Source organism: Microcaecilia unicolor, chromosome 1 (assembly GCF_901765095.1).
Source record: "Microcaecilia unicolor chromosome 1, aMicUni1.1, whole genome shotgun sequence".
Classification (NCBI taxonomy): domain Eukaryota; kingdom Metazoa; phylum Chordata; class Amphibia; order Gymnophiona; family Siphonopidae; genus Microcaecilia; species Microcaecilia unicolor.
The window spans coordinates 527,280,623-527,306,003 of record NC_044031.1 but is presented as its reverse complement, the minus strand read 5'-3'; the positions used below and the strand labels follow the sequence as shown (position 1 = coordinate 527,306,003).

The 25,381-nt window shown below is 42.7% G+C and overlaps 1 protein-coding gene across 1 annotated transcript in view; it reads left to right on the top strand.

Moving 5' to 3' along the window:
* Positions 1 to 817: 817 nt before the first annotated feature.
* The window catches only part of SNX16 (sorting nexin 16), a 72,227-nt gene continuing 47,663 nt past the window's right edge, over positions 818 to 25,381 (top strand). The window contains exons 1-3 of the mRNA XM_030215995.1: positions 818 to 898; positions 5,709 to 6,152; positions 23,664 to 23,750. Of these exons, the coding sequence (XP_030071855.1) occupies positions 5,778 to 6,152; positions 23,664 to 23,750 (462 nt within the window). The 5' untranslated portion in view covers positions 818 to 898; positions 5,709 to 5,777. The remainder of the gene's footprint in view (positions 899 to 5,708; positions 6,153 to 23,663; positions 23,751 to 25,381) is intronic.

Below are 25,381 nucleotides of genomic sequence, written 5' to 3'. Positions count from 1 at the left end.
ACTGGACAATTCTTTCTTGTCGTCCCCCTTCTCCTCTACTGCTAACTCCAGACTTCGTTCCTTTTCCCTCGCTGCACCTTATGCCTGGAATAGACTTCCTGAGCCTATAGGTCTAGCTCCATCTCCACCTGTTTTCAAATCTATGCTAAAAACCCACCTTCTCACCACTGCTTTTGACTTCTAGCCACTACTCAATTTGCCCTCCCCTTGTTCCTTCTCACCTAGGGTTACCATATGGCTCCAGAAAAAGGAGGACGGATTGAGCCAGCCGGGTTTTACTTCCATTGCTTTGAAAGCAATGGAAGTAAAACCTGGCTGGCTCAATTACTTCCATTGAAAGCAATGGAAGTAAAACCGGCTGGCTCAATCCGTCCTCCTTTTTCTGGAGCCATATGGTAACCCTATTCTCACCCAGTACTTCCCTTGTCCTTAATTGTTTTGTCTGTCTGTCTGTCTGTCTTATTTTTAGATTGTAAGCGCTTTTGAGCAGGGACTGTCGCTCTCTATGTTGGATGTTCAGCGCTGCGTGCGTCTGGTAGCGCTATACATATGTTAATAATAATAATAATAGTAGTAGAGTAAACTGGGATGACGACTTCGCTGGGAAGGGGAAACTGAGACTGTCCTAATTGGCTTCCTTGCTTACAATGGACTAGATAGGCTCCCTTTCACTCCTGTTCATTAAACCTCCTTGGGCTAGGTAGCCTCTTACCGTCTCCTGTTCTCAATCTAACCTCCTTGGCTGAATATATCACATGGAAGATGCTGCTGATAAGCTCTTCTCTGACGCAACTTCCTGTTTCCGGCAAGGCGGGATGCAGAGGGAGAGAGAAGTTGTGTGTGTATCATACGGGCACAGGAGAAGGAAAGCTGTGGGATTCTTAGTGGGCGACCTCAGGTATGAGTTTGATTGGGGGGCGGGGGAGGGGGGGGTGTTTTGAGGGAGAGGGACAAGGAGGAGAGTGGAAGATGGAGAGACCGGTGCCCCGATCTCCGAATGCGTGTGACTTTGAATTATGAATAGTGTGGAGACGAGCAGGAGCAGCGGTTTCTAGTATATTATGTAACTTTCTATCGAATTACATACTTCCTTCTCTTTCCTTGCTTGGCTGAGCCTTTTGTGATTTTCTGGCAAATGTAGTTATGAAGACGTTGAAGTGTTTCTGTAGAATCTGGAAACCAAACAGCCTACGGATTTGAAATACAGCACTGGAGCCAAATTGGGTTTTCAGTTGCTATTCCCCCTTCCCCCCCCCCCCCCCCCCCAAAAAAAAAAAAAAAAAAAAAAAAAAAAAATCAGTGCTGTACTCTGTTCCCGGCCTGATCTTATTAGTTGTTTAAATAATAACCAATACGTTCTAGTGTATAGTAGATTTTGTTCGTAACCTTTCACACTTTAAAGCAAACATCCCTGGTCTGAAACTTCATAAGTTAATGTCGTTTCTGCTTTGTAAATTTCTTGTCTAGAAAATTATTTGGCAAATTGGTTTCTGTCTGGGAATTTTTGTGCACACCGGTTTTGGCCTAGCTTGTGTCCAACAGGTAGAATCACATGGCACTTGCTGGGTTGCCCAATTGGGAGCTTTGCTCCTAGGAAGAACTGCTGGATTATGGTGCTGCTTGAGACTTTTTATGTAAAGTCTCCAAATACTTTTTCAGTGCTTGCTGGCCAAGAAACTTGTATCCATTTTACTTTTTTTTTTCCATATGATTAGAGAACTTTATACAAATCTTTAGTGAGACCTCTATAGGAGTGCTGTGTTTAGTTCTGGATAGAGAATGACACAGGGACAAAGTTTGTTCCCCCTGCCCCGTCCTTGCAGGCCCTGTCCCCATCCCTGCCCCATCCCCATGAGCTCAGTCCTTGTCTGTAGAAGCTTTGAACAATTATGATTTTATATTTAAATCTTTTTATTAAAGTATAAAAAGGAACAATATGCTGTGCAACTATGTATAAATTACAAATAGAAAACAATAATAACAGCGAGCAGCTTAATAACCTCCTCACCACTATCCTCTATCCTTCCAACCCCAACATATCTGATTTCTACTACCCCAAGGAATCCTAATCCACTCTGTTAAATTGTGCAGGGGTACAAAATACAACACGGTCTGTATGTCCTAGAAGGGCGAAATATGCCCTATGAAGCACTGTTAAGATTTTTTAATAAAAATGAATAAAAAGTCATCAATAATCTCGGGTTTCAGTGTAGCTCTCCTGTCTTCCTCAGTCCTTCCTGCAGTAGACATTGTCTTCTTAGAAGATGTGCTGGTAGCAGGATGTACAGGATCCCCCATGCAAATTTTGCTAGTTGTGGTCAGCATGTTCTCTTGCTTTTCCAAAAAACCTAAATATCATTGCATCACTCCAGTTCATTAACAGGCTTCAAAGTAGGAAATGACACAGGGACAAAGTTTGTCCCCACCCCTCAAGCACTGCCCTAGTCCCCATCCCTGCGGTTATTGAGGGACATTGTCTAGTTCTGGAGACTCCACCTTGAATGGATTTGATCCAGAGGGCAGTTACTAAAATGATTGGTAATCTTTATCATAATGGAATGGTTTTGGATTTAGCCCATGCTATCAAGCATGTGGGGACAGACTTAAAGATCTAAATATGTATACCTTAGAAAAGATACAGGTATGGGGAGGTATGTTATAGCCATTTAAATACCTTCATGGTGTAAATACACAGGAGTAGTGCTTTTTTTTTCAAGGAAATGAGGTTGCAGGGGAGTCATGGGATAATGATAAAAGGAAGCAAACTCAAAAGTGATTTTACAAAATGTTCTTTCCATAAAGGGTAATGAAACAGTCTCAGTGGAGATTATGAAGACAGGGACAGTATCAGAATTCAAGAAAACATGGGACAAATACTGAGGTATCACTCAGGTAGAAGCAAGGGTTATACTTACTGAGCTCTTGGTGTGGATGGGTAGAATGGATAAGCTATATGGTCATTCTATCATTTTCAGTGTAAATGTAAAGAAATCAGGTTTATTTTGTAATTGTGAATTAGTATTGGGGCTCATGGAAATAAGTTCTCATAATTCAGGATATGCAGACTTTTGCATTTTTGCTCCTGCAGTATTGTGGAAACTTTCCAAGTGTAAGGACACCTGTTAGTGTCACATTCTGCCTTGGGATTTGTGGCTCTGGGGAATGACTTGACATTTTCACATGCTGTCCAGTTGGTGTGACTGTTACAAACCCAAGCGGCACTTCTAAAATTGATATCTCACTCCTGTAAGCTTGAAAGTGGCTTAATAAATTATTCCAGAAGAAATGGATCTAGCGACTCGTGCTAAGAACTGCCTGATGATTTAGTACCAAAGCACAACAACTGAGGGGTCTGGGTTGTCAGTAACTTTGATCACCATTAAGACCTAGTGTTTGTTCTTCTGTAACAAGCATTAGCTCAGACTGGACAGCTAAAGGCTATACAGGATGCTGCCTCTCTACCCACAGAGTCCCTCTGTGACAATGAAGTCGATACTGTTAGACGATCTATCAGCTGATCAAAAATAATCAGAACAGAACACATATCCTGTTTCCTACTGCTGTAAGCTGGAAAGATCTTATAAAAAGCTGCAGCATTTTGAAGGTAGCTAGATAGAACAGTGAACTTTTCCCTGCCCCCAAAGCAGCATTGACAAAACTCAGAGTTGGGTTCTGGGGACTACATTGTGACAACTTTTGCTGATTGGAAAACCTGCTCCAGATAAGTGATTTTAAACTTGATTTTTAGTACTAAGAGGTACTTTGCACAGTTGTAGACACTTAGAGGAGCATAATCGAAAGGGACACCCAAGTTTTGCTGAGAACGTCCTTGCAAAACATCCTGATGGAGGGGCGGGGAAACCCGTATTATCGAAACAAGATGGACGTCCATCTTTCATTTTGATAATATGGTCGGGGACGCCCAAATCTTGAAATTTAGGTCGTCCTTAGAGATGGTCGTCCCTAGACTTGGTCGTTTCTGATTTTTGGCAATAATGGAAACCAAGGGCGCCCATCTCAGAAATTACCAAATCCAAGCCCTTTTATCGTGGCAGGAGCCAGCATTCGTAGTGCACTGGTCCTCCTCACGTGCCTGGACACCAACCGGGCTCCCTAGGGGGCACTGCAGTGGACTTCATAAATTGCTCCCAGGTGCATAGCTCCCTTACCTTGTGTGCAGAGCTCCCCAGCCCCCACTACCCACAACTGTACACCACTACCATAGCCTTTACAGGTGAAGGGGGGCACCTACATGGGGGTACAGTGGGTTTGTGGTGGGTTTTGGAGGGCTCACATTTACCACGAGAAGTGTAACAGGTGGGGGGGGGGGGAGGCTGGGTCTGCCTGCCTGGAGTGCACTGCACCCGCTAAAACTTCTCCAGGGACCTGCATACTGCTGTGATAGACCTAAGTATGACATTTGAGGCTGGCATAGAGGCTGACACAAAATATTTTTAAAGATTTTTTTTTTGAGGGTGGGAGAGGGGTTAGTGACCACTGGGGGAGTAAGGGGAGGTCATGCCCGATTCTCTCCGGTGGTCATCTGGTCAGTTTGGGCACCTTTTTGTGCCTTGGTCGTAAGAAAAACAGGACCAGGTAAAGTCGTCCAAGTTCTTGTCAGGGACGCCCTTTTTCTTTTTCCATTATGGGTCGAGGACGTCCATGTGTTAGGTACGCCCAAGTCCTGCCTTCGCTACACCTCCGACATGCCCCTGTGAACTTGGGTCATCCCTGCGACGGAAAGTAGTTGGGGATGCCCAAAATCGGCTTTTGATTATACCAATTTGGGCGACCCTTTGAGAAGGACGCCCATCTTCCGATTTGTGTCGAAAGATGGTCCTTTTCTTTCGAAAATGAGCCTGCTAGTGGGCCTTTTACAAAGGCGTGCTAGTGTTTTTAGTGTACACTAAAAATTGGTGTGCGCTAAACACTAAGGACCCTGTTTACTAAGGTGTGCTAGCATTTTTAGCACGTGCTAAACACTAGACACACCCATATATTCCTATGAGTGTCTTTAGAGTTAGTGCATGCGCTAAAACTGCTAGCGCGCCTATAGCACAGCTTAGTAAACGGGTCCCTAAGCCACCCATTATAGGGGCATTTTAGCGTTTAGCACACTAAAACACTAGTTCATCTTGTAAAAGACCCCCTTAATGTTAACATTACCTTTCACAAATTGGCCATTTTTGTAATTTTAAATGGACACATTTGAACACACTTTTCAAATTAGAGGTTGGACACCATGATTGTAAATGAACATCCAGCCTATACAAGCAGTTTTACTTTTATCTGCATTGATGGTTTAGTTCATGATAATGTGACTTCAATTCTTTCTTATTCGTTAAGATTTCTATAGCTTAGCACAAATGGGGTATTAGTTGTTGTCTTTTTTTTTCTGTGAATTGAATCCTGTTATAGGAATAATGGTATTTTTTGGTCAAAATAATCACTCATGGTAAAAAAAAACAAAAAGGATGCCCAATCATAAGTAAATTCTGTGCTAAGATTTTTTTTCGGGGGGCGGGGGGGGGGGGTGGAGGGGGAGCTGTACCTAGAAAACTTATTTTAGTAGACTGAACCTATAACTCTCTCATGGCACTTTATTTGGGTTAATTTATAAATTGGACACTGTGTACAAATACATGTTGCACACCTCAAAAGTACATTGACTCCAAGATGCATTATTTCATTTCAATTTTTGTTTTCAGATGTCACATTCCTAAAAAGAAGACCAAATGGATTAGTAGGCAAATTTTTTAAACTTATTGGAACCAAAGATGACGACCTCCTTCGTCCCTGTGCCTCTCCCAGTAGGAAATTCTTCTTCAGGCTCTGTGGTGAGTAGGAGCCAAAGAAGTTCTTCAATTGGAAGTGTCTCGACCAGCTCAAACTCTTCCAAAGGACAGCCTGAGGACCCTGCTTCGGGCAGCAGCAAAAAGAGCAGCTTGCCTGAACAGATAAGCTGTGCTTCATCGCTGTGTAACAGCCCGCTCGTTAGAACAAAGTTTGCCAGTGGAGACGCCTCCACTGTCTACTGCAGCCAGCCTGTGGGGGACAGTGAACAAATAACGGAATCAGGAATCCTGGAAGAAAGACCTGCTACACCTACTATCTTGGGGTATGAGGTGATGGAAGAGAGAGCAAAATTTACTGTGAGTCTTTGTTTCAGATCTTCCCTTAATATGAAGAGCTCTGCATTTGCAACTTTATTAACTTATACATTGTTTGAAGGTTTTTAAAATTTGAATGCATTAAAGATTTTTTACTATGCTTTACACGGGGGGAGGGGGGTGCTGAAAGCAAAGAAGTACTGGTGAAATAGAGGTCCATCCAGACTTCAGCCAATAGACCAAAAAAGCTGCAATATCAGAGAGCTGGTGGGTATGATTACTGATGATAATCCTGGACAGGTCATAGCTAGAAAGACTGGCAGCCCATCCCAGGCAGAAGAGGTCATATTTGAAACTGCTATGAAGTTTTGTCGCCTTTCATCTTTCAGATAGGCTGAGGATGGCTTCTGAGTGCTGAGCAAGGAAGGTTGTTTGAACCCCGTAAACCTTTTCATCAGCTGAAGCAAGTGGGAATTAGTTCCTGCTGTAGAGAAATGCCTTCCGAGCAAAGCTGAAAATGGGCCTCCTTTCAAATAGAAACATGTCCTTTGATTTCTGAAGTCATTAGGATCATTTAATAATAATAATCCCCCTTGTGTAATATTTTCAGAGTATTTCTAGGGCGTGGTAGTGGCAGGACAGTATCAGTTAAACGTAACAGAGTCCATCTCACATTAGGCAGCATATTCCATGTCAGTTAAATGATATGGTTTATTGGAGGAGGGGTTTTGTTTAATTACAACTGTTAATCCACTAAGTGAGCTTCATTTCAAAGAAAGCCATTGATGAGCTCAAACACAGTTGACTTGGCTGGTCCATGTGGGCCATGGCATCTAAGCTTACATGACACAAACTATGCTCAGTCATAATACCAATGATGGGGGTCATTTGTAGCATTTTATTGAACGTGGCTATTGCAGCTTGAAGAATTTAAAAAAAAATTAAAATGGCTTAAAAATGTGGGCAGATTTTTTTTTTTCAGTTATCAACTGTGATGGGGAAAATAAGTTTATATTTTGGGACTTTTTTTTCCCCTTTATAAAAAAACTCCAAAGCAATCCCAGCACCTATCAGAATAGATCACTGCTGGGCAATGGCAGCATTACATTACATCTGGGCTTATATCCCATTATTAACTTTCAGTTCTAAGTTGGTTACAAACATCAAGAAAAAAAGAACCAGAACAGACCTCTGGGAATTACAATAACCATTTCAATTAACAAGATCGGACTTTAGTCACACTTCTCAGCTAGGGGCCATGCACTGGAGCCGCTTCTTGATTCCCTGGAATCCTGGGTCTTTAAGGAGCAATGAAAGAGACTTTCTCACCCCCAAAGACTGTGAACACTGCCTCTGCACTATCACCAGTCAGCCTAAGAAAGAAAAAACCAAACCGGAATCCACTTCAGGTTCTGAGCCACTGAGCCTTTCTGCCTGTTAAATCTAAACTCAGCTGCCAAACCAACACAGTTCCACTAAAATATAACAAATGCATGTTTGGCGAGGAGGAGGTATAATAACCCAGGCAGATGTTTGCAATCTGCTGTTTCAACTACACTAATTACTAACCCACAATGCTCTTCCCAGTTATTCTAGAAACCAAAACATAATCCAAATACTTTCTCAACACAGCTAACCTCATACGATCACTATACAATTTTGTGTTTGTTATCCACCGACTGGGCAAACGCCGCTGACGGTACTATGTAAGCCACAATGAACCTGCAAATAGGTGGGAAAATGTGGGGTACAAATGTAACAAATAAAATAGCCCAGTATCTTGCTTATGTTTTACTTGTACTTGCTAACGTATCTATTTGTAGCAATGGCAGGGGCACAGTCGGGGCTGGAAAAATTCCAGGCTCCAAGTCACCTGGGCACATAAAATTTGGGATCTGATTCCCAGTGGCAGAGATGTGGTTATAGCTTGTGGTGGGGAGAGTTTTGGTGGCCCATGAGAGGTGCAGTGTCTTATTGCAGGATATCATTTCCTTGGAGTGGAGGAGTTACCTAATGGTTAGAGCAGTGAGCTGAGAACTGGGGAAGCTTGTTCAAATCCCACTGCTGCTCTTTATGGTTTTTGGCAAGTCATATAACCTTCCATTGCCTTGGGTGCAAACTTAGAATGTGAGTGTTCAAGGAATAAGAAATTAACCTGCTGGACCTTGGACCTGAATGTAATTCTGTTCGAATTTCTGAGAAAGGTATGAACAAAAATAAGTCAGTAGGGGCTGAAAAGCAGGGCCATAAATGGAAAACCAGTTACTCAATGGTAGGGATGGTCCTAGTTGCAACAGGCAGACACTGCCACACCCAGGGGACAGTAGTGGGATCAGCAGTAGTGTATAGCCCCCCCACACACACACATACACTAGTGCTGGCAGGGTGCTTGGAGGAAAGGGAAATGGGACTTGATATACCGCCTTGCTGAGGTTTTTGTAACTACATTCAAAGCGGTTTACATATATTCAGGTACGTATTTTGTACCAGGGGCAATGGAGGGTTAAGTGACTTGTCCAGAGTCACAAGGAGCTGCAGTGGGAATCAAACTCAGTTCCCCAGGATCAAAGTCCACTGCACTAACCACTAGGCTATAGGCTTCTAAACATCTACCACACTGAAGAAAAGAATCTTACAAAATGCTTAATACTAAAGCCTCCTTAGGAATAAATCAAAAGGCAAAAAGAGAATCAAAAATGTGGTGTTTTCAATGTAAGTTCTGCTTTAGCAGCAAGAAAAAAAATTTGATCTAAGGTGTGCTCAGGGAACAACACAACCTTATTGTCTGCTGTGAGCTGACATAGCTGCCCATTTGAATCTTTTCAGCACTTTATCAATTTCTGCTTTGTACTCGTGCAGCATGTAACTTCCTCTGTTCACTGTCACGGGGCTTTGATCCTTAGCGCTGTAATTTACAGAAGCTGAGAGCCACACGCCTTCCTTTTAGCTTGTCTTGTGTACCTGGTATGTCATCTATTGGATTGCTGCAGTTTTTGGGCCTTTGAAAGTTGCAGTGCTCCGAAGAGGTAATCTAGTTGGCCACTAATATTGTTTATTTGCAACATCGTAGTATTGCATACATGTAGTGGTCATGGTTTTATTTTCAGGGGAACAACCTGGAATGCAGTTCCACCACTTTTCATACTTCAGAGCAGCAGGGTGCTGGACTCCAACCCCTCCGTTCCAAGCAGTTTTTGGGGAAGAGGAAGGGAGGGGGTGAGCCTGGAGGAGAAAAGAACAGTCACTTGGCTTCCTAATTTAGCCCCTCTTCTCCTGTTCCTCCTCTCAACTCCACAATTCCCTGCTTTTTTGTCAACAAATTTTGCCCTGGTAGCAGTGGTACTAAATAGTCATGGAATGAAACACATTTAGCAGTGAACCTAGACTCTAGAGAGCCCCACTGTATACATCTGCTCTGCCTTTGACAGATGCCCAGGCTTATAGCATACATGCATAAGTCCAACCCTGCCCCAGTTTCACCCTAGGGAATGTATACCCTCATTCAAGGTAAGAGTATGCATTGAAAGTCTGCTTTTATGTACATGTGTCCCAGGCAAGTTTATAAATTCTTAAGTCTGCAGGGTGATGTAGTGTATCTAGATTTTCAGAAAGCTTTTGACAAAGTTCCTCATGAGAGTCACTGGATAGGAGGCAAGGTTCTGGTGTGGATTAGGAATTGGTTATTGGACAGAAAACAGAGGGTAGGGTTAAATTGTAATTTCTCTCAATGGAGGAGGGTGAAAGTGGAGTGCCGCAGGAATCGGTACTGAGACTGGTGCAATTTAACATATAAATGATATGGAAATCAGAACGACAAGTGATTAAATTTGCAGATGACACAAAACTGTTCAAGGTTATTAAAATACATGCAGACTGTGAAAAATTGCAGGAAGATTTTAGGAAATTGGAAAACAGGGCATCCAAATGGCAGTTGAAATTTAATGTGCAGACATGCAAAGTGATTGGGAAGAATAATCCAAATCATAGTTACCTGATGCTAGGGTTTACCTTGGAGGTCAGTACCCAAGAAAAAGATCTAGGTGTCGTTGTAGATAATACGCTGAAATCTTCTGCCCAGTGTGCGGTGGTGGCCAAAAGATCAAACAGGATACTAAGAATTATTAGGAAAGGGGTGGTAAAAAAAAAAACGACAATACTATAATGCCTCTATATTGCTCCATGGTGCGACCTCACCTTGAGTATTGCATTCAGTTCTGGTCGTCATATCTCAAAAAAAGCTATAGCAGAATTAGAAAAGGGTCAAAGAAGAGCAATTATGCACTTTGTTCGTAGCATTCCATGTGCTGGACCTGAACCAAAATACTGCTATGTGCTTTCTGATTATTTTATTCTAATTTCTCAACTTTTTGGCTATAGGCTTAGCTACCTGATTTATCTATACTCTTGAATTTAATTGCTTAATTAATTTGTCCTGTGAATCTGTATTGTGGTGCACTTCTCTGTCTTCTAACCCTGCCCCCCTCCCAAAAAGACAAAAACAACAACAAAAATAATACCCTCTTTCCTTTCCTGCCTAGCTCTGATAGAGTATAGGCTTTTCTAACTGCTTCTGGTCCTGTAGCATTCTAACTTTGTGGAAAGGTTCTGCCAGTCCTAGGCAAAAACAAAAACTTAGTCTCCCAACTGGTTATAAATTTGCATTTTACATTGATGAAATGTATAATTATTGAGAATATTTAGATTTATTTACTAAAGGAAAGTTATATTCTAGTGGAATTTGATAGTTATATCAACTGAAAATTCTTTGATCAGACTGGATCAGTTCTGGTCATACCTAGAGAACTTTTTTTTTTTTGATACAGCACTTGGCTGACTCACTGGGACGTATAGTCCCACCCACCCCAGGGTTTTCCACTTATTTATAAACAAGTCAAAACTCATTAACTTTACTCCTCAGTCATACACAGGCAAACTTGCATACTGTTAACCCCAACATAGTACGCCTGTTCATACCCATTTCAACCAATCAGGATGACTTTTATTCTTTTTAATAATTGTGGTGCTTTAGTTTCAAGGCCAATCATCTGGAGACTTAAGGCTTGTCCTATCTGTCTTCAGCTTGCTAGTTTAAAATAGGAGCTCAGTAAAGTAAAGCAGGAATTGGGTGCACTTAAAGCAGCTTCTAAGACTGCACAGAATCATACCAACTTCTCACCACTGCCTCAAAGGATAAAACCACATAAGAATAGATGGTTATGTGGCAGAGAAGCATCCGCCCTCACAAGTGTTGCCCCTACAGAATTCGTTTGCTCCATTACAACACTGTGATGTCCCTGAAAATGGAACTGAGGTGGAAGAAAAAGCAATGAAGGTGCCCAGACACCCCCAAAGCACTAATGTTGAAACTCGTACCAGGAAACTGTTGCTACTAGGGGATTCCATTATCAAAGGCATAACTGTTGCTACTAGGGGATTCCATTATCAAAGGCATTAACTTTGAAACACAGTTCAAGGGGCCATACAAAATGAAATGCCTTCCAGGATCTTCAGCTACCAGGGGTACCAAGCAAATAATCTCTATAATCAGAGAAGAAACTAAGGAGTCAGACACTGATGTTGTTATCCACCTGGGAACAAATGACTTGTCCAGTAATCCCACTTGCCATGCAGAGAGCTTTTCAGGAGCTGGGAGAGGGGTTAAAACCTTTGATACAAACAATAGCTTTCTCTGAAGTACTACCTACATTTGGAAAGGGAGAGAAGATTGCAAAGTACTGAAAATTTCAATAGCTGGCTCAAAGACTGGTGTCACCAAGAAGGATTTAATTACATAGGAGGATGGGACAATACATGGAAAAACAAAAGACTATATTGTAATGATGGGCTGCATCTCACTGTGGCAGGAAAAAAATCATTGGGGAGAAATTCAGACAATACGTTTCTAGGCATTTAAACTAGAAGGCGGGAGTGACACATAGAGGCAGTTCACTTCAAGTGGTCACCCCCAGCTAAAGCTAAAGACAAGATGCGACAGTAGAAAAAGCAATGAAAACAACAATCTTAGCAAATCACATCTTACCAACACAGCAGGAAGTGAGACTAAACAAAAAACTTTACATAAGATTAAAAACTCCACTGAAATGTAGATGGAAAGCGATGACCACAAATGCTCGCAGTCTAAGTAATACGTTCATGACCTGCAAGCCCTGATGTTAGAGGTAGACTTAGACATTGTTGCAATCACGGAGACATGGCTCAGTGGTTCCCATGAATGGAATGCAAACGAACCAGGCTATAATCTATTTAGGAAGGATAGAGATGGTCTTAAAGGTGGAGCAGTAGCTATGTATGTGAGAAATGATATATTGCAGCGACTGAAATGACAGGGGCCTGGGGAAAGGTAGAAGCGATATGGATCACCTTAAAAAGAGATGCTAAAACCTCTGTCCACGTGGGTGTTGTCTACAGACCTCCAACACAATCGGAGGAACTAGATAAAGATCTGATCACAGATATTCAAAAGTTGGGAAAGAAGAGAGAGGCGCTGTTGCTGGTAGATTTCAGTCTGCCGGATGTAGATTGGAAGGTTCCATCTGCAAAATCGGAAAGAAGTAGAGAGATCGTGAATGTTTTTCAAAGTGCTATGTTCAGACAGATGGTGATGGAACCCACGAGGGAGGGAGCGACGCTGGATCTGGTGCTCACAAATGGGGATAGTGTGTCAAATGTCCGAGTGGGTGCCCACCCTCGCAACAGTGATCATCAAACTGTTTGGTTTGATATGACAGCTGTAGTGGAGGGCGGCTACTCAAAACTCAAAGTCCCGGATTTCAAACATGCTGACTTTTGTAAACTGGGGGAATACCTGAGGAAGGAGCTGATGGGCTGGGAGGACATACGAGAACGGCTGTGGTCCAGGCTGAAAGAAGCTATAAATATGGCCACAAACCTTTATGTAAGGAGAGTAAATAAAAGCAAGAGAAAAAGGAAACCGATATGGTTCTCCAAGCAAGTGGCTGAGAAAATAAAGGCTAACGAGTTGGCGTTTATGAAATACAAAAAAACTCAAGAAGAGGAACACAGAGAGGAATACCAGATGAAACTGAAAGAAGCCATGAGAGAGATACGTCTTGTGAAAGCAGAAGAACAAATGGCTAGAAAGGTAAGGAGGGGCGACAAAACTTTCTTCAGGTATATTAGTGAAAGGAGGAAGACTAAAAAGGGAATTGTGAGACTGAAAGATGCTGTGAACCGCTATGTAGATAATGATGAAGAAAAAACAAATTTGCTAAACAGATACTTTTGTTCTGTTTTCACTGAAGAACATCCTGGAGAAGGACCACAATTGACTGGAAAAAGTACATATGAGAATGCAGTGGATATAGCACCGTTCACAGAAGAGTGTGTATGAACAACTTGAAAATCTAAAGGTGGACAAAGCCATGGGTCTGGACGGGATCCACCCCAGGATATTGAGGGAGCTCAGAGAGGTCCTGACGGGTCCTCTTAAAGATCTGTTTAATAAATCCTTGGAGACGGGAGATGTTCCGTGGGATTTGAGAAGTGCGAATGCGGTCCCTCTTCACAAAAGTGGTGATAGGGAAGAAGCTGGAAACTATAGGCCGGTAAGCCTCACTTCGGTTATTGGAAAAGTAATGGAAGCAATGCTAAAATAAAGGATAGTGAATTTCCTGGAAGCCAATAAGTTGCAAGATCCGAGACAACATGGTTTTACCAAAGGTAAATCGTGCCAAATGAATCTCATTAAATTCTTTGACTGGGTGACCGGAGAACTGAGTCATGAACGTGCTATAGACGTAATCTACTTATATTTCAGCAAAACTTTTGATGTGGTTCCCTACAGTAGGCTCTTGAATAAACTGGACAGGCTGAAGATAGGACCTGACGTGTTGAACTGGATTAGGAACTGGTTGACAGACAGACGCCAGAGGGTGGTGGTTAATGGAATTCGCTCGGATGAGGGAAAGGTGAGCAGTGGAGTGCCTCAGGGATTGGTGCTGGGGCCAATTCTGTTCAGTATATTTGTCAGTGGCATTGCCAAAGGGTTAGAAGGTAAAGTTTGCCTTTTTGCGGATGATACCAAGATTTGTAACAGAGTGGACACCCCGGAGGGAGTGGAAAACATGAAAAAGGATCTGCAGAAACTAGAAGAATGGGCTAATGTTTGGCAATTAAAATTCAATGCAAAGTGATGCACTTAGGGAGTAGAAATCCATGGGAGAGTCTGATATGTACAGATGGGGAGAGGGATCTTGGGGTGATAGTATCTGAGGATCTGAAGGCGATGAAACAGTGTGACAAGGCGGTGGCCGTAGCCAGAAGACTGCTAGGCTGTATAGAGAGAGGTGTGACCAGCAGAAGAAAGGAGGTGTTGATGCCCCTGTACAACTCGTGGGTGAGGCCCCACCTAGAGTACTGTGTTCGGTTTTGGAGGCCGTATCTTCCTAAGGATGTAAAAAGAATTGAAGTGTTGCAAAGAAAAGCTACAAAAATGGTATGGGATTTGCATTACAAGACATATGAGGAGAGACTTGCTGACCTGAACATGTATACCCTGGAGGAAAGGAGAAACAGGGCTGATATGATACAGACGTTCAAGTATTTGAAAGGTATTAATCCGCAAACGAACCTTTTCTGAAGATGGGAAGGCGGTAGAACTAGAGGACATGAAATGAGATTGAAGGGGGGGCAGACTCAAGAAAAATGTCAGGAAGTATTTTTTCACGGAGAGAGTGGTGGATGCTTGGAATGCCCTCCCGCGGGAGGTGGTGGAGATGAAAACGGTAACGGAATTCAAAAATGTGTGGGATAAAGATAAGGGAATCCTGTTCAGAAGGAATGGATCATCAGAAGCTTAGCGGAGATTGGGTGGCAGCACCAGTGGTGGGAGGCAGGGCTAGTGCTGGGCAGACTTCTATGGTCTGTGCCCTGAAAATGGCAGATACAAATCAAGATCAGGTATACACATAAAGTAGCACATATGAGTTTATCTTGTTGGGCAGACTGGATGGACCGTACAGGTCTTTACATAAGTACATAAGTAATGCCACAATGGGAAAAGACCAAGGGTCCATCAAGCCCAGCATCCTGCCTACGACAGCAGCCAATCCAGGCCAAGGGCACCTGGCAAGCTTCCCAAACGTACAAACATTCTATACATGTTATTCCCGGAATTGTGGATTTTTCCCAAGTCCATTTAGTAGCGTTTTATAGACTTGTCCTTTAGGAAACCATCTAACCCCCTTTTAAACTCTGCCAAGCTAACTGCCTTCACCACGCTCTCCGGCAACGAATTCCAAAGTTTAATTACGCATTGGGTGAAGAAAAATTTTCTCCGATTTGATTTAAATTTACTACACTGTAGTTTCATCGCATGCCCCCTAGTCCTAGTATTTTTGGAAAGCGTGAACAGACGCTTCAAATCCACCTGTTCCACTCCACTCACCTCTATCATGTTTCCCCTCAGCTGTCTCTTCTCCAGGCTGAAAAGCCCTAGCCTCCTTAGTCTTTCTTCATAGGGAAGTCGTCCCATCCCCGCTATCATTTTAGTCGCCCTTCGCTGCTCCTTTTCCAATTCCACTATATCTTTCTTGAGATGCGGCGACCAGAATTGAACACAATACTCAAGGTGTGGTTGCACCATGGAGCAATATAACGGCATTATAACATCCTCACACCTGTTTTCCATACCTTTCCTAATAATACCCAACATTCTATTCGCTCTCCGAGCCGCAGCAACACACTGAGCAGAAGGTTTCAGTGTATTATCGACGACGACACCCAGATCCCTTTCTTGGTCCGTAACTCCTAACGTGGAACCTTGCATGACGTAGCTATAATTCGGGTTCTTTTTTCCCACATGCATCACCTTGCACTTGCTCACATTAATCATCATCTGCCATTTAGTCTCCCAGTCTCGTAAGGTCCTTCTGTAATTTTTCACAATCCTGTCGCGAGTTAACGACTTTGAATAACTTTGTGTCATCAGCAAATTTAATTACCTCGCTAGTTACTCCCATCTCTAAATCATTTATAAATATATTAAAAAGCAGCGGTCCTAGCATAGACCCCTGAAGAACCCCACTAACTACCTTCTCCATTGTGAATACTGCCCATTTAACCCCACTCTCTGTTTCCTATCCTTCAACCAGTTTTTAATCCACAATAGGACTTTTCCTCCTATCCCACGACCCTCCAATTTCCTCTGTAGCCTTTCATGAGGTACGTTGTCAAACGCCTTTTGAAAATCCAGATACACAATATCAACCTGCTGCCCTTTGTCCACATGTTTGTTTACTCCTTCAAAGAATTGAAGTAAATTGGTCAGGCAAGATTTCCCCACACAAAAGCCTTGCTGACTCGGTCTCAGTAATCCATGTCCTCGGATGTGCTCTGTAATTTTGTTTTTAATAATAGCCTCTACCATTTTCCCCGGCACCGACGTCAGACTCACCGGTCAATAATTTCCCGGATCTCCCCTGGAACCTTTTTTAAAAATGGGCGTTACATTGGCCACCCTCCAGTCTTCCGATACCACGCTCTATTTTAAAGATAAATTGCATATCACTAGCAGTAGCTCTGCAAGCTCATTTTTGAGTTCTGTCAGTATTCTAGGATGAATACCATCCGGTCCAGGAGATTTGCTACTCTTCAGTTTGCTGAACTGCCCCATTACGGCCTCCAGGTTTACCGTGAAATCAGTAAGTTTCTCCGACTCGTCCGCTTGAAATATCATTTCCGACACCGGTATCCCACCCAAAATTTCCTCGGTGAAGACAGAAGCAAAGAATTCATTCAATCTCTCCGCTACGTCTTTGTCTTCCTTGATGGCCCCTTTTACCCCTCGGTCATCCAGCGGCCCAACCAATTCTTTTGCCGGCTTCCTGCTTTTAATATACCGAAAAAAATTTTTACTATGCTTTTTTGCCTCTAATGCTATCTTTTTTTCGTAATCCCTCTTGGCCTTCTTTATCTGTGCCTTGCATTTGCTTTGACACTCCTTATGCTGCTTCTTGTTATTTTCAGACGGTTCCTTCTTCCATTTTCTGAAGTCATTTCTTTTAGCCCTAATAGCTTCCTTCACCTCACTTTTCAACCAGGCCAGCTGTCTTTTGGAGTTCCGTCTTTCTTTTCTAATTTGTGGAATATGTTTGGCCTGGGCCTCCAGGATGGTATTTTTGAACAGCGTCCATCATCTACTACCGTGTTTCCCCGAAAATAGGACATCCTCCGAAAGTAAGACCTAGTAGAGGTCTTGCTACAATTTGAAAATATAAGGCCTCCCCCGAAAATAAGACCTAGCAGGGGAGGCCTTATTTTTCGTGGAAACATCGGGGTCACCCCCCCCCCCCCACCTGAGATCGGCGGCTCCCCCCGCCCTCAGTCGCTCCCGGAACTAACCTTTTAAACGCTTCCTTTCACCTTCGCACTCGCCGCAAGCAGCAGGGCTGGCCACTCCTTCCTTCCGTGTCCCGCCCTCGCCTGACGTTACGTTAGGGTGGGTCCTCAATGAACCAACATTAGCGTACCATACTTGGCAGAATTGGACTCAAACGTACATATTACCCTGACCTGCTAGTTCCCTATCAGCATCAACAATGTCTTCACTCTTCCCAAGCAAATCTGTATTTCTGCTCACTCCAGACTACATCTGGATTATGCCTGGCAGGCTGTGATGGCCTCTACCCTCTAGAATTCTCTGCCTGTAATGCTGTACTCAGAGAGTACATGGATTTTTGAGCATGGAATTTTCTCTTCCTTTCTCCCGACTTGCACTTTTAAAGTTCTTATTTGTAAACTGCTATGCTGAAGTATAAATGACAGTATATCAAATATTTATAAATAAATGAATTTTGTTTGCTGAAGCAAGCAGCTTTCCCTCTCCATCTTTGGTTTCTTGATACTTTACATTGCTGGGCTGTCATGTGCTGTTCACTATCCTCCCTCCCCTTTTGACCCATGTTGTCCGTTTCTTGTGTTTTTTACATACAGATTTTACTATAGGATTGTAAACTGCCACGGTGGTGGTCTTATATATCAAGTGCTGGATAGATAAATAAAATAATAGGTCTATGGGTAGAGCATTGTCTTGAGGCAGTTACCAGTGTAAAAGACACCTATTTACCCTCGCAGTTAGGAGGAGGCCATGCTGAGGCAGGAAAATATGCGGAGTTTTATTTTCAAATCTACACACATGATCTTGCATGAAAAAAGCAGCTGCTGATGTCTGTGGCTGCTTTGTACCTGCCGCAAGTGTGTGAGTGAAAGAACGTGCTTGCTTCTGATTTGCATTTTTGGTAAGATCTATCTAGACTTTCGCAAAATGTGTTGTACTTTTGAAAATTTCTCCTGAGAAGAGCAGTTGTGAAAGCCAATTTTTGTGCATCTTTAACCACATTGAGAGGAAGCGTTGCTGGGGATGTGCTTGTCACAAGAGGGGAAAACTGCACAGAAATTAGTTTCAAATTTAACTAGTATGTTTTAGTTCTGTGCAAACACTCTCTTTATGTCTTGCATCCATGACACTGGGCACAGTGAAGCTCAGTGCACTTTGTAAAGGGTAGTTGTATTTACACCAGTACAGAAAGTTTGATTAGCACCCTTTGTTGTGTATCCTCACAACTTGGGAAGTTTTCTTAATGTCTAGCCTAATTTCGAGTGTCTTTTTTTTGCTTTTGATTCATCTCTGAACTCATTTTAGCAGCTAAAAGTATTGTACATTTGTTGACCAGGGAATCGAAATGAAGGCAATCCTATTTTTAATTAGGCCTAGGAGGAGTAGTAAGGTATATGTGTAATTTCAGCTTAAACCTCCTTGGTAAATTTTACACTTGGATCTTGTGATAGTCTTTACCAAGAACTTAGCATGTGGATGGTAAATATTTTTTCTCCAAGGACAAGCAGGTCATTTGTATCCTTATACCTAGGTGATACCATCCCAACGGAGCCTGGTACAGATGCTGCCTAGTGATCTGTTACTTAGAGGCCTTTTGCATCAGCCCCATTGCGCATTCCTGAGTGCGGGACCCTCAGTCTAGTTTTTCTTTCATGAAGCTAGGAGGTTGCATCTTGTTTATCTCCTGCACGTTTGTGCCTTCCATGCAGGTATTTTTCCTTTATTTTCTTTTTTTTTTTTTCAAAGTATTCCTTTTCCCTTTATTTTTTTGTAGTGTTTTCGGCTCTTAAATTGTTTCACAGCTTCCGAGTTCCTCTTAGGCCGGAGCACCAAGGGCTCCTTTGTGGCCTTACCATTGACCCTTTTGATTTAGCTGCTGTTGTTTTTGACATTCCTCAGAAGACTCTTAGTGGTTTCAAGAAATGCATCCAGTGTAATTGGATATCATCTGGCAGTGACCCACCCCATTGGTGTGTGGGATACTTGGGGTCTGACCATGATCCATCTAACTGTTTAAAAATTCAGAAAAGAACACAAAGTACATGAGGGAACTTTTTGGATCATCTAGGTCTGGTCCATCGACATCAGAAGCATCAATTTCAATGGCTGCCAGGCTCTTCCTGACACTGGGAGTGCACCAGCATTGAGGAGGTCTCCACATGTCTTGAAGTCAGGCGCTAGTAGCAAGCCCCGGGTCCAAACTGCATCTGACCTAACACCGAGGACACGTGTGGATTTGATGCCATCCAAATCAGCACTGAGGTACCCCAGTATCAGCATAGATGTCGGTTCCCTTCTATGCATGGTGCCAGGAGCTCTGGAGCAGGGGCATCACCAAGAGGATTGCTCCCCCTCTGTAATACTGGTGCCATCACCGCCGTCTATACACCGACATCGGCCCCAGGCTTACAGATGCCTTTCCTCAATGACTGGTTCCAGGCCATGCTGAGGGAAGAGTTAGCAGGCTTACTACAGCTCCAAAGTGTACAGGCATTGAGGGTGCTTGCGCCAGCCTCAGCACTCAGCCACTCCAGCCCTTAGGCATCGGTGTCGGAGCCTCTCAGTGCATGGCACCACTCAACATCGGGAGAAGAATCTCCCTTGAGGTAGACCTTCCAGTCGGCTGAGACAGATGCAGCCTCAGGAGTCCCATCGGGACTGTCTTGACAAGTTTGACACAGACTGGTCATGAGAGACCGAGGAAGAGCTAGACTACCTCTCGGAGGAGGGGTTGTATAGTATGCCCTTGGACTTCTCTCCACACCCTGGCCCTCATAGCCTGCGGGCATAGAGTTTGCCACCTTTCAGCTGCCTGAGGGTGTCTCCAGGATTTTGGTGGCTTCCAGAAAAGATTCCACTAAGAGATGTTATACCTTATGGAGGTTTACCATCTGGTGTGAGGGCAAGGCTCTAGATCTGCTATATTGTCCTACATAAAAACTGCTTGAGTACCACCTCCACCTCTCTGAGTCTGGTTTAAAGTCCAACTCTATAGGGGTTCATCTCTCAGCAATTAGTGCTTATCGGGTGAAGGGCAAGCCCATCTGTAGTTGTTGACTTCAATTGAGGTTTGATGTTGACCAGGCCCCCTCTCAAACCTTCCACGGTGTCTTAGGATCTCAGTATCGTCCTCACCCAACTATTGAAAGCTCCTTTTGAGCCACTAGACTCCTGTCATCTGAAGTATCTGACCTGGAAGGTTTTGTTTTTGGTGGCAGTCACTTCAGCTTTTAGAAATAGTGAGCTTCAGGCCCTAGTAGCTAATTCACCTTACACTAGAGTTCATCATAACAGGGTAGTTCTCCGCATGCATCCTAAGTTCCTTCCTAAGGTAGTGTCAGAGTTCCATCTTAAACAGCCTATCGTTCTGCCAACATTCTTCCCAAAACCTCATGCCCATCCTGGCAAAAGTGCACTGCATACCTTGGACTGCAAGCGAGCCTTAGCCTTCTATTTGGAGCAGACTAAAACCCATAGACAGTCCACCCAGTTCTTTATTTCTTTTGATCCCAAAAGGATGGGGATATCCATCAGTAAACACACTTTATCCAGTTGACTGGCAGATTGCATCTCCTTTACTCATGCCCAGGCTGGACTGACTATTGAGGGTCATGCCACGGCTCACAACATCAGAGCTATGGCTGCGTCTGTAGTCCACTTCAGATCGGCCTTCATTGAGGAGATATGCAATTCTGCGACACAGTCTTCAGTCCACGCATATTCACATCTCATTACTGCCTTGAGCAGAATATCCGATGCAATAGTCTGTTTGGCCAGACAGTCCTGCAGAATTTGTTTGGTGTGTATAATCCACTTTCATCCTCCTAGACCCATATTCATTCAGTTACAGGCTGCTCATCCACATCCAGTTTGTATATAGGTTCAGGTTAATTGGTTCGTTGTAGTCTTGCCATTGCAGGACTCTGTTGTCCTAGTCTTGTTTTTCAGTGAAACTGGTAGCTAGGGTTTCCCAAGTGTAACTATACAACTGTCCTGTTTGTCCTCAGAGAAAGCAAAGTTACTTAACTGTAACGTGTTCTTTGAGGATAGTAGGACAAGTATCCTTACAACCCTCCCACCTCCCCTTGGAGTTGAATTTTTTTTTTAGCTATTTTATGTTACTGAAGGCCCTGCACTCATGCGTCAGGTAGGAGGGTAGGAAGGCACTCGCGTGTGCATGGTGGAGCCACTGCCAAAAGCCTCTTAAAGTAATAGAGCACTGAGCAGCATCCACACCAGGCTCCATCGGGATGACTTTACCCAGATGTAAGAATAATTGTCCTGCTGTCCTCTGAGAACAATTGCTGCAGGTAAGTAACTTTTGCTTTTTGGCATCAAATCACCACCCTGAGAACCTAAAACCTTATGAGTATTGCTCATGAAGAAGTAATGTGGCTAGATTAGAATATGCACATTAAAATATGCACATTATGACCTTTTTTAAGAGGTGGAGTAGTTCTTTCAGTTGAGGATAGCAGTGTTTGGACTTGCAACCAGTTTTTAAATGTACAATTATATAATATTGAATTTTTTAGTAGTCTGCTACAGGCCCAAATTTAAGTATAGACAACCCAGGCAACTGCCTTCCGCACCAAATATTCAGCAGCTTTGGAAGAAAGGCTCTTCTTAACCTGTGATTCAGCACCTACAGATCTTGTGCTGTTCCCACCTTGTGTGGGTTTCCCTGATGTTGAATCCTATGCCGGAGGAGGGGACAGGGACAGTGCAGAGTCTGTGAGCCTGTCTGTAAAATTCTCACAAAGTGAGAGAATGGGATGTCTAGGTAGGGTTTTGCTGGTGATGTGGAACAAACTATCTTGGTATCATTAAGTGAGAGAAAGCTGGTAGAAGTGAAGAGATGTGTTTCTAGTTTTTCTAGATTTGTTCCTGGCAGTTGACACCATTGATCACTTGCTATTATAGATGCTGCTTCTTATTACTAAGATTATTCTCTGTGGGTTATCTGCTTTTCTGCAATCAGGAACACAGCATGTGGTATAGAAGGGTTTGGAGATAGTCACAGTGTCATGTGGTTTGCCACAAAGGTCTGTTAACCTCCCATGTTTGTTCAGGCTCTACCTGATCCTTTAAGTGACTATTGCATTAGTTTGGGGTATTGTTTGCTGATTGTATACAGTTGAGACGTGTGATAGTCATAGAGTGCTTTCCACTTACTGCTGCTTGTCTTCAGGAATATAAATAGAAATGTGATTACTTGTGGCGCTCAGCAAAGAAGAGAAACCCTTTTTATCGCCCTGGGTGGTGGTTGGCTCTTTATTGAATGATTTGGGGAAAGTGAGACCTATAGGGGGTGATTTTGATGATGCTTTGTCTTTTTCATGATCAAATTTGTATTTTGGGGGGGGGGGGGGGGGGGTCATTTGCTGGGCTGAGGTTACCCAGGCAACTTGGGCCTTTGCCAAAGCTGAAGTACCTATCAACATTAATCCATGTATTTTATAATAACATGATTAAACAATTGTGATAAGCTCTACTGCGGCCTTCCTAGGTATGTGGCTGAGGGGGTGAATTAGATGGAGGATGAGGAAAGTTACTTATTTTAACTATTCAGCCAATATGTATATGGGTCCTGTAGTTTGGGCTAGATGTTTGTCCTGCAGAACAAATTGTCATAATAGTTCGTGTTTGCGCATTGACATAGTGAAAAACATCCGTGTGTGTACTGAAAAATACAGCATCCATGGACTTAATAGTGGTCTTTATCTTTTCAATCAACTGTTAGATTCTTACCTTTTCTTTTCCAGTCTAAAATATTGTTGAAAGTGGCTAACTAGTAAGATACCCATTACAATTCAATAAATTCATCAAGTATGTTTGATTTACTGGTTTATATTACTTTATAATCAAAATAGTAAAACAAAACTTTTTAATAATAAACAAAACACCATTCCATTGCCACTCCTGAAGGGACTCGCAAAGGATTTAAAATATATTTTTGGACTGCTTGATTTGCAGAGAATCTTTAGCCATATTACCACCCTTTTGCCACTTGTCCAAATGTTAAGTGATGTGAGGGATTTATTTTCTAGTGTTACCAGTGAGTTACAGAACAGATCTGAGTACCAAGCACCCTTCCCTCTCTCTGTTGTTGCTTAACTTTCCTGTAAATGTTTTTTTTGTTGTTGTTTTTCTCTTTTCTTTTTCTTACACAACAGGTTTACAAGATATTAGTGAAAAAAAGTCCAGAGGAGAGCTGGGTGGTCTTCAGACGGTACACAGATTTCTCACGACTTAATGATAAGGTGAGTGCCACAATTCAGTGTAATGTGTTTCATGGCAGGTGCTGCAGACAGCAGGAGTAACAGTTACATTAATGAACCTAAGACTCGGATGTATTTAAGAGAGTTGACAAATGGTTGAGCATACTGACTTCTGAAGAGATTAGAAGCGTGAAATGTGTGAAGGGCAAATTCCCAGAGGTATCATATCACAATGCAAACACTTAGAGCATAATAGGGATTTCAAAATATCCCTGGATATACAATATCTGAAAAACAGGTTCACAGAAATTCCACACCTTGTCAAGCCCTGACATGTGCTTTATCTCAATAGCATAACAGAAAATCAGTGTTCAAATTAGAAGCGGGTATTGGATCATTACACCTGTTTGCAGCTTAGGCATTCTCTAGATCAGTGGACAGTAGGACTGTTTTACAGCTGAAATTTATACTCACTTTAAAACATTTAGCCAAAAAACACTGATCATCACTTAATTACCCTAGCAAAGTTAAAAGTTACACTACTGACTGAAAGTATCTCATCAAAAAACAGGACCAAACATCATATCAGCCTTACACAGCAATATGCACACACTGAACATTTCTGTCATAAACACAAACATGCAAATAAATTTCAAATGTAGTCTTTCAAATGAAGTCTCTCCTCTATACACCAACACACAAAGCATTCCTCTTGCACAAAGAGCCACCTATAACATTTGCGAAAAGGTTGACCTCTTTTCTCTTACATGTACACACAAATGCAGTTTCACCCTCACTGACACACACATGCAGTCACCCCATGTCTGTCCCTGTCATGCAGGTCCTTTGGACAAGCCAGTGAACAAAAGGCTTAATTTCTAAACTGCTATTTATTAAAACAATTTTAAAACTAAGAAGCCCTTAATAAAGTGTGGTAAGTGTTAGACTTTCCATGGTAAGAACAAGTAGAAACTTTTGGGGGTGTCACCAGAATGTTCCCATACAGTTACCACGCAGAAAAGTGCAAATGCACTACCTCCACTTATTGAGTTGGTAGTGCTTTTTCACTAATGTTCGGTGACTAACTGCAGTGCGCAGTCCATGCCTAGTCCCCGCCCCGTAGCTGTACATGCAGTTAGTGCAGTAATGGTTACCTTGGCCTTGCACCAGCAACTATCATGTACTGATTCACGCAATAACTGCTTAATGTACTTCAGTAATATGGATTCTTGGATATATAACTTTATGAGAGTAGGAATTAAATTGTCTGATCGCTGAACATCAATGAAATGTTAATTGGGTTAGAATAGCACAATTGTGCTCTGACCTTGGAAAATGGATATAAAATTGTGTTTTGATTGTACTTAAAACCGTCACAGTGAATAATCTGAGAATTTCTGGAAATTGCTGACTTCATTGCGTCATGAAAAGGATGCTGGCACTTAACCTGTCCTAAAGTTACAGTATATAGCTTATTGGAAACAGATTCAGAAATCTGTGTAATGGGACCTATGAACCCATCACAAGGGACTGCACTCCTTTACTCCGAAAACATTTTAAAGATGTTGAGAAGTGAGTGGATTGAACTATTTGCCATGAGTGTCTTGGAGTTGACACCATGGTACTGGTACTCTCCTGGGTTTGCTATAACTAACCCACAGCAGATTTTGGGA